Source organism: Phyllostomus hastatus, unplaced genomic scaffold, assembly GCF_019186645.2.
Source record: "Phyllostomus hastatus isolate PE091 unplaced genomic scaffold, TTU_PhHast_1.1 phas_scaffold_182, whole genome shotgun sequence".
Classification (NCBI taxonomy): Eukaryota; Metazoa; Chordata; class Mammalia; order Chiroptera; family Phyllostomidae; genus Phyllostomus; species Phyllostomus hastatus.
Window position 1 is genome coordinate 11,254,258 of NW_025334013.1, and position 14,899 is coordinate 11,269,156.

The 14,899-nt window shown below is 45.1% G+C and overlaps 1 protein-coding gene across 6 annotated transcripts in view; it reads right to left on the reverse strand.

Annotated features, from left to right (window-relative positions):
- The window catches only part of UBR4 (ubiquitin protein ligase E3 component n-recognin 4), a 120,493-nt gene extending 113,183 nt beyond the window's left edge, over positions 1-7,310 (reverse strand). For all 6 annotated transcript variants that reach the window (XM_045858982.1, XM_045858980.1, XM_045858981.1 and 3 more), the window contains exons 1-2: positions 7,081-7,310; positions 478-575 (exon numbers count right to left, since the gene is read on the reverse strand). In XM_045858982.1, the coding sequence (XP_045714938.1) occupies positions 478-575; positions 7,081-7,256 (274 nt within the window). In that variant the 5' untranslated portion in view covers positions 7,257-7,310. The remainder of the gene's footprint in view (positions 1-477; positions 576-7,080) is intronic.
- Positions 7,311-14,899: the final 7,589 nt, after the last annotated feature.

Genomic DNA, 14,899 nt, shown 5'->3' on the forward strand with positions numbered 1-14,899 from the left:
ACACAAAAGGAGAGTTCACTTTCTCACCAAAACCAAATAAAAAATAGAGCCTTGGTTTGTGGCTGCTTGACCCAGGCTGGTGCCCACCTATCCCCCCAACCGCCCCAGAAATTAGCACACCAGTAATCACATTTATGAAACCAATAAAACGCTTATGATTAAGAAGGTAAAGAAGGGTTAAAGAAGGTAAGACTATTACGAAAGTAAAGGGTAGTAGGTCATGAAGCAGGCATCCGAATGAAGTCCTTTTAAATCCCTCCTGGCTGGCCCAGGGGAAAAGCTTCCGGAGCCTTATCGCACTGACCATTGCCCCCACCCTGGGGCGAACGGGTCAGAAGCGCGGAAGCACAGACTTCATCACCGACTTGTTCAGACGCCCGAGCAGGGAGGCGCACAGCCCCCACCTCCACCCATCCTCCCCCCCCACCCCCACCCCCACGAGCCCTCGGAAGAGAGCGGCGGGGGTGGAACACTCACTGAGGCCGCAAACCGTGGTGATATAGTGTGTGGAGAGTGCGACGAAGGATGAGTAGAATGGCTCGTACTGCTTCTCGTGATGGAGGATTTCCGATTCACTGCGAAAAAAAACAATTTGGCCAACACTTACTTAGTGTTTACTGTGTGCCAGATACCTTACCCGTCACCTACAGGCAGTATCTTACTCAGTCCTTGCAGTGACTCTGCTTGGAAGGCACTGCCATCATCCCTATACTCAAGACTGAGAATGTGAAGCTTAGAGAATTAAAATTAAGTAACTCGTCCAAAGTATCTGGCTTAGTGAATGGCAAAGGCTGAAGGAAAGCATGAACGGGACACCATTTTGTCCTACGTTACTGATCGGCGAAGACCAAAACCTAACAATACCACGTGCTGGCCAGCAAGGGCAGACAAGGGCACTGAAAGTACTGTCGGGAGGAATACAGGTTACTGTGGCCCCTCCTGAAGACCACACAAGGCTAGCCCATAATGCAGTAACTTAAAAACAATCAGTATCTCCAGGGAAGAAACCATCTCACTGGTGACAAAATCCAAAATTCACCAGGTACCAGAGTTCTCCTCCGCCCCACCCCGCCTTCCTGGTGGGACACAGCTAGATCACAACAAATTCAGTGATTTTTAACCACATCCCAATCTTTGGCTGAAAAACTCCCTCTTCTGTGCAAGTCTGGAGCTCAACTAGGTCTGAAAGCTGGATACATTTACGTCATTCTCTCTAGCCAATCAGATGCTAATCTGTAGCCCATGAAACAAGAAGGCAACAAAGAAACTAAAATGTATCCTATTAAATGGAAAAGGCCAGCAATGTGGCTACATAGTTTCCTCAGTGAGTTGATTCTCTGACCAGAAGTATCAGCCTAGGAAGGGAAAGGTAAACAGTAAGGGCTGTATCCACTTGCCAAATCAACACAGGAGCCAAAAAGACAAGCTGAACATTGAGAAGGTGCCAGCGTGAATGATGAATCACCTTAAACAGCACTTAAAAGTCTGGCATTGCAAACACTTTGTTATTTGGGGATTTAGCATGGATAAATGGGGATTTATCAAAGATCAGTTCCTTATCTTGGACCAACTAAGCACAGATATTTATGGAGCACTTCTGATGTACAGGGATCTCCCTGCCCACCAAATGGTCATTTCTCCCTATTTGTCAGGTGAATAAAAAGGAGGAAACAAGAAACTTTAAACCGACTACCACTCAAAGTTCCAGTGACCGTCACACATTGATAAGGGCCATACCATATTCAGCAAAAAACTTCCACTAAATCCCCTTGCCAGGACATTTACTTAGTTGTTCCTTCACTTCCATCCTTATACTTTCTTATTCCTTGTTCTAAAGTTTCTCCTCCCCACAGTTAGATGTATTTTACTGGGTCACATGCCTTCTTTGCTTTATTACAAAACTTCAGAGCTGCTTACTTCCATGTTTCTCTGCTGAACAGGTTTGCCACAACTAAGGGAAAAACTGCCCACCCAAAGGATGAACTTATTCTGTTGCTTTCATTCCCAATCAGGTAGTGAAATAGATCCAAAATATAGTAATAAACTCATTTAATTGCTTGGTTCAATGCTGTCCCATTATGATTTAACAAACCCTACATCCTGCCCGGAAACAACACCACCACCACAATTGCCTTATTTCAACAAAGAAACAAGGATGCACTTTGGGGAAAGACGGACACTAGGATGTGGGGGGCGGGGTGGCTTGGAGAAGTCTTGAGCTCCATGTATAATTTGCTTAGGGCAAACTAAGGATAAACCCAAGGAAATTACTTTTATAAGCCCTTGAAGGAGGGAGTAGACATGTGGCCAAGGACAAGGTAGTACCACTTGATTTTGAAGAAACAAGTGCGTATGAGTCACCTAATAAAGATGCGCAGCCACACTTCCTGGCCCCACCCTCACTCACCGAGAAGGTGATGAAGACACCGGAGGATGCAAAGACTCGAAAAAAGGAACAAAGGGCAAGAAGTGAGGTAGGAAGGAAAAAATAAAGAAATCAGAGGCAAATATAACACAGAAAAAGAAAAATTAAAAATTTTTCAAAAATCTCTCTCTCCTCTGAGTGTCGGGGCGTTCTTCCTCCAACACCGGCCTTTTCCAACTCGGCAACAGCAGCCCCCCGCCCCGCGTCTGAAACACGGCGGAAAGCAGAGCGTTCCCACTCCGCACAGAGTGGACGGGACGCCGAGGACCACGGGGAACAGCAGCCGGGCAGCCAGATCGGAGAGACCCACTTTGACCAGTAAGTGAAAAACAACTGGAAGGGTCTGGAAATGCATAGATTTTTTAGGAAGAGGCAGAAATCCAAAAGGGCAAAATAAAAGAGGAGGGATTCACCTCACTTCTCCCTCTCAGATAAGACACCACTCTAATCTTTTGGGGAAACTATGGAAAACTCCACACGCCCCTTTCACCTCACCAGAATCAGAAACTCCCGAGTACAGGACCCGTTATGCTTCCTGGACGCACAATACTTACAATCGTGGAACAAACATAACTCGTGCATTAATAAATTATATTTAAAAACACAGTGGCACCTCGGTACTCGCCAATTCATTCCAGAACTCCTGAGGAGTGCCGAAACCGGCGAGCACCGAGCGAGCACCAAGCAAGCACCGAGGAAGCACCAAGCAAGCGCCAATCACGGAAACACTTTTTTATGAGCACGGGGTTTCACGAGCCCTGAGGCCGACGAGGGCTGAGGTGTGACTGCAGCGTGTGTTTACGGAACGTCTGTCACGGAGTGTCACGGAGTGTCACTGACAGCTTTCAGGCAGGGCCCTCACATTCCTGACAAGCCTGTGGTGGACGTGACACTGAGACAGGGAAACGGCAGCCAGGACCGGAACCAGCCTCAGAATGACGCTCCGTCATCTGGTGGTGGGATGTTCTTCCCCTGCAGAGCAATCACAAACTCATGTCCCGCAGCATGTAAATTCAAAAGACCGCGACACTCGTGCATCCCTTTCTCCCTTTCAAAGTTTTTAGAAAACAGCTGCGCATTATCTGATGAGGCTGCCGGAGCAGCTTCTGTCTTCCCAAGCAGGTCCCTCTGGCCTAAATTTTACCTGATAGCTGGGAGGCAGGAACTCGGGCTCGTCACTAAGGAGGCCAGGACGGCCTAGGAAGGACTGGCTGGCTCAGGGGAAAGGGAACGTTTTTGTCACCTACCAAGAGTCAATCAAATTGCCCCTGACAGCCACGCTCACTACGTATCTTGCACTGAGTTAAGAAAGGAACTCTGCATTTGATAGTTCGTTAAACATAAGGCTACCTTCAGCAATTATACTAATGAATTCCGCATAAAGTATGTGCTCATTAAGCCAGTTCCAGCTCCGTCTCTGGTCTGGAAAAGTAATGGTGCTCAAAAGACTTTCGATCTTTACTACTAAAAACATACCAGCAACAGGCAGTAGAAATAAACTCCCCTGTAAGTAAATTCAGGTATCTTTTTCTTTTAAAAATCAAATGACACTTTGGAGAGTACCTTCCCAATTTGTCCATGCCGATCTATTCCTCCTTAGTTTCACAGTTGATTACCGAGCCAAACTGCACAGGGCTGAACTTAGGAATTTTTTTTTAATTGACCATTTCTTCTAACCAAAAGGTCAATTCCAACTATTAAAGGACGAAAGAACAGGGACAAAAAGCATAATGGTAGAGTACTAAGGCAGTCTCTTTAGACATTTGTCATTGACCCCCCCCCAGAGTCAAAAAAGAAGGAATTCAATGGGTTAATTCCAATGGCTGCCAGAGAGAAAGCAGGGGCTGGCAAGACTGAACTAGGACACCAGAAAGGGAAGCATGAAGTAGTAGACGGCTGCAGAGAAACAGCAGATCCCTGGAAGCAAGGAGGAGAAGCACAGCAGACATAACAACAGAAAGAAGTGCAGGGACCGCAGAAGACGGCAGCAGCAACCGCGGAAGGAAAGTGGCAGCCTAGGCACCCACGCAGTGCTGGCCCTGACCTGGCCCTGTGCTCAGTGACCACAGCTGCGTATTTAAGAAAGACTTCCACAATTCTGACACCCTTAATTCCTTTTTTTTTTTTGAAAGGCAAATAAAACTTGAGAAACACAGTACTGATAGCACAGTACTAATTTTTGTGTTACAAATTGGGAGTTGACAAGCTCTGGCCTGCAAGCCAAATCCAGCCAGCCACCTGTCTGTACAGTCCACACTGGGGAAGGGTTTTGTGGAATCTAGTGAACAAAATAAACTCACAAAGTAGAAACAGACACACAGATACGGAGAACAGACAGACAGCCGTCAGAGGGAGGGGGTTGGAGGCTGGGTGAAAAAGGTGAAGGGATTAAGCAAAAGAAAACCACACCCTCAGAACAGACAGCAGTCTGGGATGCCCTGTGGGAAAGGGGGTGGGGAAGTAGAAGAGGGTGAAGGGGAATCGGTGCTGATGGAAGGAGACCTGACGTGGGGCGGTGAACGCACAATGTAGTGTACAGATGACGTATTAGAGAAGTGTACACTTGAAGCCTATATAACTTAATTAATCAATGTCACTCCAATAAGTTCAATACATTTTAATGAATTTTAAATTTTTTAATGGCTGCAAAAATCAAAGGCAGAATATTTTTAACATAAATACCACATGAAATTCTGAGGTGTCCACGAGGAGGGCTCCGGAACCCGGTCACGCCCACTCGTCCATCAGGTATTGTGTGCGGCTGCTGTCCCCACGCGACAGCCAAGCCGACTCGTCCAGACACAGACTACACGGCTTGGAAATACTTACTTGTCCGACCCCTTACAGAAAATGTGTGCCAACCTCCACTCTACGCCAAACTGAACATTTAATACATTTAGTTGTTTTAACGACAAAGAACTTGTAAGCCAGATGTTTCTTTTGGAAATTTTTTCTTAAGATCACATTCTTCTCATAGACCCTCATGAGGACACATAATAGGCTTCCCAAGGTAACTGAGCCACAAAAATCAGAACAGAGACTTCAAGGATCTTGCCTTCCAATAAGTTTGTTACTAAACAGCCATCACGTGGCACCTCCTCTCTAACCCCCAGAGAGAGGTCTTTCCAGTGTCTGTACACACAGGCAGCTGACATCCCAGCTACCAGAGGGTGCGGGAGAGGCACCACTATTACTTATGTGGCAACAATCAAACCTAGTTTAATGTGTTTGGTTTTGGCTCCTTCTGCAGACTGGAGGGAGTTGCTCGACTATCACAGCTTTAAAAGGCACGGGCCCAGAGTACCGGATGTACAGGAGGGTGTCCACAAACGACCCACGACCTGCTCAGCCTGTGTCCACAAAAACATGAAAGCAAACATTCTAAAGAGTGGAACACTGTCCATTATAAACAACATGACGAATATAACTCCGGAAAAATGCCACTAATCCAGATGTTTACAACGGCTAAAAAGTGGCTACATAATTTAAGAGCTGTACCTTTGATATTTGTTTACATCTTCAGAACATTCTTGGCTTAACAATTAGATAGAAAAACCCACCTGTAAAGTTAACTGTGACCAAAACCATTACCAAACCCAACCATTATTTCATTATAGCATTTTTAAAAACTGCATCCAAAGCAACACAAACCTAATAAGCACTATAATAATATGTCAAACCATGGGCCTTCCTTTAGGAACAAATAGCAATTTCTAACCTTCTGGATAACAATTAGACATACCCTTGCTGGCACGAAGCTACAATGACCCAGTTAGTGACTGCAGGGAGTTGCTGAAGGGTTGGCCCGAAAAAATGAAAGTGAGACCAGCTTTCAAGACGCATCTACCATTAAACTAATGACAGACTGTTCTGAGAACCTAAATCAGGAAGAGGCAAGCCCCGCCTTCATTAACACAACTCTCACAACCTGAGAATCTCTGTACAAAAAGGCAGAGAACCATGTAACAGCCAGCCAATAAACAGTCCCATCTGCCAAAGAGTCCAAAGATACTTTATGGAGAGAGAAAGAGAGCGCCTTTGGGGGGGGGGGGCGGGAAATGACCTTTTACACTAAACACACGTAAATGTTTTTAATCAAAGGCCGTCCCGGTGGAAATAAATATACAGTAAGTGCAACCCGAAGAGAGTGCTCAATGGTCACTAGTGGCTGCAGCCACAGAAACAGCACGTGCCCCGGTGATTACAGCCCCCGGGAAGACCGTTATTAAGTTATGCGGCAGGTCTCCCATTTAAAGCCCGGGCTCCGCGCCGGCCCAGGCTAGGGGCACGAGTGCCCGCGAGAAATGCAAACTCATCAGCGCTTTGACCTTAACACAGGGGGCAGCCCTGGGGACAGTCCCCTGCGAGCCCGGTGCACCTCGGAGTCACTCGCTAACAGGTCCGACCACGCCCTCCTGGAGGGGGACCTCAAAAGTTTTGGTCCGGAGGGAAACTGAGGCACGGGCGATTTACACGGGCTGACATTAGGAACCCCGGACAAGCCCTCGTCTGCCGGCGCCCAGGAGCACCGAAGCCGTGGCGGGGCCGGGGGTCCCCGAGCGGCAGGACGCGGCCCGGGGAGCGGGTCCAGACCGTCCCGCACAACCTCCCCTCCCCCTCCCTGCGCCCGCCCCGCCGGGGCCGCCGCCCGGTACCTCTCGATGACTGAGGCCACCAGCTGCGGCAACTCCTTCATCTCGAAGGCGGAATAGGACGCGGACAGCAGGGGCCGCACAGCCACCTCCCAGCCCGGGGTCGTGTCCAGCCCCGCTGCCGGGTCCCCGGGCGCCGGCGCTGCCGCCGCCGCCTCTTCGCCGCCGCTCGTCGCCATCTTCCGTCGTACTCCTGCGGCTCCCTCCCGGGGATTGCCACCGGCCCAGCACCGCCTCCCGGGAGGGGGCGGAAGTGACGCAATCGGTCGCGTCAGACTGCGCGACTCAGTCGCGGACCAAAACACGCGAGGCGGCGGGGGAAGGTCCCCCTCTGCTCCCGCAGGGGAGAGCGCGGCGCGGCCGTGGACGGGTCTGGGGCGCTGCGCCTGCGCAGGCCGCGTCGCTGCGGGTGAGGGCGGGGCGCCTGGTCCTCCGCGCCTGCGCGCTGGCGTCGTGCGGGAAGGTGGGAGCTCGGTAGCTTCGAGATACCCGCGAACGGTGAGTCGGCCACTTTGTTTCAGGTGGCAAAACCGGGGCTGCGGAGAAGACCCCGCTGCGCTACGGTGACGGCTCCGCCCCTAGCGACCGAGGTGGAGAGGAGGCCCAGGCTCTCTCACCCGCTGGTCCCTTCCCCGCCTGCCCCGGGGGCTCCCTGTAATGGTAATACTGCAGCGTCCTTCCGTTTACAAAGCTTTCTCCTGCCCGCAGCGCCTCCCGCTACTATTGTAATCACTGGTCCTTTCTTCGCGCCCACCTCCCCTTGATGTTTTGGTTACCCTTGTTAATAATGTTACCAGCACGTATTTGCATTGTTTTTTCCAGTGTGCCACGTTAGGTTCCCTTTCCCCCGTTTTTCTACTAGCAAAGAAAGAATGTAACCTTTTATTCTCAGGACATAATGTCTAGATTTTATCGAGAAAAAAAAAAAACGATATGGGTACCAGATCTAAGAGGGAAAAGCGTTTGACTCAAGGGAAGGTATGCGTGCATTGAGAACATTCTTGGGCTTCGGGGACGACGTCAAGCGTCATGAGGCCCTGCGGACCACTGTCTGCCTAAATAGATCTTCTCGAGAACCGTGGAGACAGTTTGAAAATCCTGAAGCCATGAAATTTCCTAAGTTTTGGAAGAGCCTTTGTTACCGGTGTAACGCTATGAATAAATTGGTACCTGGTGATCAATCAGCACTTTTAATAAAGAAAACAATTTTTTTTTTTATTTTAGAGAAAGGGAAAGGGAGGGAGGAACAGAGGGGTAGAAACATCCATCAGTTGGACCAAACCCGCAACACAGGCATGTGCCCCGCTTGGGAATCGAACCGGCAATAGAACTAGCAACCTTTTGGGTTTGCAGGACAAAGCCCAACCAGCTGAGCCAAACCTGCTGGGGCGAAAAGCCCTATTTCACATTAGCAATAAATTCAGTCAGGGCCAGTCTTGGAGGAAACCATGGGCTCAATGATAACATAGGGATTTTCCTTTAGTGTTTTAAGAATCTTAAACATAAAAAAAATATGAAAAATGAAATGCAGGGTAAAAACTTTCCGTAACACAGTATATATTGCATTCTTTCAAGATACCAAAGCCCTAAGGAGAGGTTTGGATAACAAGCATTTTATAGTGGCTCTTGGGATATCAATTTTATTTTACCCAAAGGACAAAATTAATCTGCACAGATTCTCTGGAAGGGGTTTCAGGAAATAATAAAAGATCAAGTGTTCCTGCTTCCTTCCTTCCCCCTCCATCAGCTGCAGCTGGAACAGAGAGAAAAAAATAAAACGGCAGATACAAAGTATCACAAGGAGATTCCCACCTGTGTGTTAACTCATATATTTATTACACACTTAGTATTTCTGGCTCCCAGATGGGAGAAAGCACTCTCAGTAAAGATCTTTCTTTATAACTACCATGTTAATTTCAGTATTGGAAGTGTGTTCTTGTTGCAAAGATTTGGAATGACATCTATGTTCTAAATTTGGATGACAAAAGAAAGGAACAGGATAAATAAGGAACTTAAAAAAAGACTTCTAGATGAAGCACAAATTTCTAATACACATACTTTGGTCCAGAAAATAAGATAGGAACTACAGGATAGTAATTTTTATGAGTTAACTGAAGGACGGACTTAAAATACTACTTCCCTTCTAATCCCAAGTGGCTGGGTAAAGAACTAAAAAAATTAAAACTGATACAAGGGAGAAGATATAGTCATGTTATAAGAAATGCAGTGGAAAAAAAAAATAAGCAGCCATAGCTGAATGGTAGGCTTAACGTGGGAGGATAGATAGACTCAGAGGGAGCTGGAAAAGTTCTGTGTCTTGACACAGATCGTGGTTACATGTTAATACACAGAATACAGGGGTGAGCAAAAGGAGGTTTACAGTTGTTCAGACAGAAAATAGTACAATTAAATTAAATAACAATACAAGGACAAACTCTGGCATACTCACAACTGTAAACCCATTTCTGTGCACCCCTGTATTCAGTGAGCTATCTACTTGATGCATACACTTTAGTAGTTACAATTTATACCTCAATCCAGAAACAACAGGAAGGTCAGTGTCACTGCAGGAACCTCAAAAGCAAGAGATACTGGCATTTCCCCCTCCCCAAAGTATTCCATCTGATACAAAGTTATCTGAAATAAACCATAATAGATACTATATGTTTAGAAACAATTAGATGAATAAACCATAGCTGCTGTTAGCTTCCAGGAGCCAACAGAGATCAATCTGTTCTGGAGATTTTATGAAGTTACAGGAACCAAAAGTCAGTGCATATTTTGTGGGAACTCCTAAAGCAGCTCTGAATACATTGGGTTGGCCAAAAAATCTTACATTTTTCCCTACAATGACTCTAGTAGTGCTTAGTTACTTTTAACTTCATTTGAAACAATTTTCTTAGATCGTGACAGTTGTCATATCAGCATCCATTTTTAAAAAATCAAAACTGGTGAATTTTTGTGTAGCAATTTTAATATTGAAGATAGAAGAAAATATGCAACATTTTTGATGTATTATGCTTTATTATTTCAAGAAGGGTAAAAATGCAACTGAAACACAAAAAAAGATTTGTGCAGTGTATAGAGAAGGTGCTGTGACTGACTGAACGTGTCAAAAGTGGTTTGTGAGCCCTGGCTGGTGTGGCTCAGTGGATTGAGGAATACTGGCCTGTGAACCAAAGGGTCGCTGGTTCGATTCCTGGTCAGGGCACATGACTGGGTTGCAACCCAGGTCCCTGGTTGGAGATGCATGAGAGACAACAAAATGATGTTTCTCCCTTTCTTTCTCCCTCCCTTCCCTTCTCTCTGACAATAAATAAAATGTCTTTTAAAAATAAAATAAAATGCCAAGGATATAAGGAAATACATTGGAAACCTGATTCAGTTTAATAATATGAAAGTCACTTGTAATCCACAAGGATTGATTCTTTTTCCCAAAATAGTGGTTTTTATATGGTAAAATTTTAAAACAAAGAAGAAAACATGCCTTGCAGTCTTCTTGCTTTAAGAGAGACAAATAATTTTGGCAACACTGCAGGACTAGAATAAAATATCAACTTTACAGAACAGCAAGAGGCAAGAATTATTGGAAACTGAGGAAGGATCAGAATTGAAATGATTAAAATTATAAGATAAATATCTACATTTTCATGGTGTTCGGTAGCAGCCAGTGTGAACTAACAAATAGTTGACTGACAAACTACAAAATGAAGCTTAGATACACTTACTCAGCTCAAACCAAATAACACATCAAATTGAAAATATATTGGAAGAGTTTTGTTCCGTGAAATGATTTTTATATTCCTCAGCTGTTATTGCCATCCTTTAGGATTTACACTCAGCAGAATTTTGGACCATCAGATTGAGAAAGGAAAGACGGGGGGAGATGGATAAAACAAATGTGGTAAAACGTTAACATTTGGGGAATTTGAGTGAAGGGCATCTGAGAATTCTTTGTACTATTCTTGTAACTTTTCTGTATGTCTGAAATTGTTTCAGAATAAAAAAAGTTAAAAGAAAAAAAACTTTGTAAATACTTTGCTTCAGAGTTCAAAAACATGATTAAAGTATAAAGACATGGCACGCATTTAACAGAAGAAAAGTAGTATTCTTAATCTGGGAAAAGTGGAGTCAAATGATTACAATGTATCCTTTGCGGGGGAGGAAGGGCCGCTCTGGTCAGCCCCAGTGAATATTCTGGTCTCTTACCTGTATATACCTATAGTAAAAACCATATATATGATAATAGGGTTAATACACTCTCTATTCCAACTATAATAGCCAAGCAAACTTATAATACCAATTGAAGCTGTGGCTGGTGTGGCTCAGTGGACCGAGCACCAGCCTACCAAACAAAAGGTTGTCGGTTCAAGTCCCAGTCAGAGCACGTGACTGGGTTGTGGGCCAGGACCCCAGCTGACGTGTGTAAGAGGCAACTGATCAATGTTTCTCTCCCCCTCTTTCTCCCTTCCTTTCTCTTAAAATAAATAAAATAAAAAGAATAACATTTTAACTTATTGTCCAGACTTTTTTCATGGGAAAGAATATATATTCCAACTAGCAGACATAAGTATTCTAGTCCTCTGTACAATTCCAGTCTTTATTGTCATCAGTAAACTGACATTCTGGTTATCGGTTTCTAGACTAGCTTACTTTATCACATAGCACATGAGGTATAACACATCACCAAAACCATCAGAAGTACAGTGGAGCATATATGTGTAAGCATGCCTTTTAAATGTATTTCTATTGCTTAACTTTCATTCTTTCAGATTGCACGTTAGGTGATAGTAGACAAGAGTGTGTCAATATAAATCTCTTACTATTTTATAAAGATATCTTTCTAAATAGCCTGCCTCTATACTGGAAAAGGCACCATCTCATCACCATGGAAATCTGTATGACCCTAGTGCTGGTGGAAAAAAGTCTGGGTTGGAGGTCAGTCCCAACTGACATCACATTCAGACTCCTCGAAAAATGAGGAGGTGGGATGTGCACATCGTTTACGTTATAAATCCTTACTGGGAAGGTGATCTGAAGAAGACAGACTTCCCTGGGACAGTATGTAATTGATCTTGTCACAATCTCTAATGGAAAAACACTGAGAAATTTTAAACTTGTGACCGTAAAAGGGGGTATGGGAGATCCACATTGTTAATCAAGTTGCAAAGCCTAATTTGGTCTGGAGAGATACATAGCAAACTTGTTCAGTGGTTATCTCTGGGACACAGGGTTAGGGGAGGTTTTGAAGGGAGACTCAACCGTAGTTGGTGGGAATTGTCATCTTTTAAAATAACTTGGTAGCGATATATTGTATGAAGCAGTTCCTTCATATGAAACACCAATGTCTCCATTATTAGGTAGATAGGCCCCAGCCAGTGTGGCTCTCGGTTGGTTTAGAGCGTTGTATGGTGAACCGCAAGGTCACAGGTTTGACTCCCAGTCAGTGCACGTGCCCAGGCTGTGGTGGGTTCAGTTCATGGTCGGGCCACATACAGCGGACAACCCATCAATGTTTCTCTCTTCCTCTCCCCCTCTTCCCCTCTCTCTGAAGTTAATAAATATATCTATCCTCAGGTGAGGATTAGAAAAAGGTAGATGGTACCTCTGTTTACATTTTATAAAAAAATAAATGTGACAAAGTATTGTCCACCTTGTACTGATTATGGAATGCTATTTGTCAAATTTAGATTTAAAGAATAGTGTTTTCCGAAGCCTATTTGGACTTTGAGACTAAGTTCTACTTATTTTGTTTACATAAGTACATATGATACCAAAAAGATACCATTCCTTTTGTAAATAGAAATGATGGTACCCAAAGCTCATTTCCCATCTTGATCTTGTATTTGTTTTATGTAGCAAAATAGGGTTTGTCAGAGCACACCAGAAAAGGGGAGCAGGGCTATCTCTTGGCAATTCAATGTCAGAATTCCTTACTAAGCCACCAAGGCACTAAGGACAAATGTCCTAAGGCTTCCATGAAGAAGGTGTCAGCACTTGGGGAACTATTGGTCAATTAGCAGCTTCTCGCTTAAGATACCGGGGGACTCAGAGAACGGTGTGTCAGTCCCGGGGACACACGACACGACTCAAGCGCTGCAGCGCTGAAACACACCGTGCGGGGAGTTCTGTGGTTTGCAGTCAGGAAGCCGGGAGGTTGTGGTGAGCCAGAATCAGCAGGGAAGGCTTCGTGGAGGATTTAAGGTTTGAGACAAGCCAGATTTTGAGAAGGGAAAAACGCATTCCAAGTAAAGAACACAGAGATACAACAGATTCATTACTGAAAAACACAATGTTAAGTGAGCAGACATCAGTAGATAAGTCTCAGGATGATGGCGATCATTGCAGCTTATGTAATCAGCTTTTTAAAGGACAGCGATTGGTGCGGGCAGTCAAATTACAAATCTGAAATTTCTTTCATACTCTGTTCCAGAAAGGATTTAGGGCCTCTTTTATGAAAACGTGTTTAAGATGCATTGAAAAAAGAAAAAAGAAATTAAAGAGCATGATCCCATTATGAGTTCATACACAAGAACACCAAACTGGCTATCGATGCCCATGTGAGTGATTAATAGTAGTAGTAGTAGTCCACGGTAATTTTTACACTTAAAATGTTTCTACAGCCTGCATGTTCTATTTAAAATCAAGGAAGAAGGACTTTTATAAGTGACCTAAGAGAGACACAACTCTTCTGGTACTGAGCCCAGAGGGAAATTCCTCCTTAGCCCTCTACATAAGATAAACAATGTCCTTCAGATCTCTGGAAAAAATCCAGTAGCAGGAGCTAAAATCCACTCCTGAGGGTAGGCCGTGACAAAACACCACCCCACCATTCGATCTAGACACACAGCGAATTCTCCGCTGGCCGGGGTTAACTCTGGAGCAGCCTGAAGAAAAGGTGGATCACATACACATACACACACAGGGCGCCCGCCACCGCTGTGTCTGCGTCAGTCTCCTTCTGTGTTTTCATTCTCTTCTTGCTGCTGCTTCGCCTCTTCAATTTCCGTTTTATTTTATTGTGTATCATGTGTGGTTGTATAAGCTGTCCCAAGTGTTTTTTAAAACTTTTTTATTTTTGTTCTTCAATTACAGTTTACTTTCAATATTATTTCCTGTGGGTTTCAGGTGTGCAGCACAGTGGTTAGACAGCCATATACTTCCCACAGCGCTCCCTCCCTCAGGATTCCCAGTACCGACCTGGGACCACGCACAGTTACCGCAATATTACAGACTGTATTCCCTGTGCTGTGCTTCACACCCCTGTGGCTGTTCCGTAACTGCCAATTTGTACTCTGTCACTTGATCTTAACCAAAAGGCTGAAAAGCGATCAATTTGTACTTCTTAATCGCCTCACCACGTTCACCCAGTCCCCCAGCACCCCTCCCCTTTGACAACCCCCAGTCTGCTCTGTGTCTGTGAGTCTGTTTCCAACCAAGTGCTTTTTGTAAGGAGGTGAGTTACTGCCCAAGGAGATCTATTACATTAGCCCTCCTGGGGCATATCTCCTGTCCTGCTCAAGAAGCATGGAGCAATACAGTTCAACAAGCCTTAAAGCAGGGCAGAGGAGTCGCATCCTCTCGTTAAAATGAGATCGCCCAACAAGGACCGCCGGCTCATCGGAGGGCAGAGGGAATGCATCCGAGAAGTCTCACGTCTGCTCCAGCGCAGACAACAGGCCAGTCAAGGCCCAGAATTCTCCTTCATAGGGAAAGGCAGACTGAGTCAACGTGCAATTTAGACTGCGGATGCTAAGCAAAATAAACATTGAGGGAATGCTAACAAAAGTTGTTCGGGTCTCAGGAAAGTTTATAACGTACT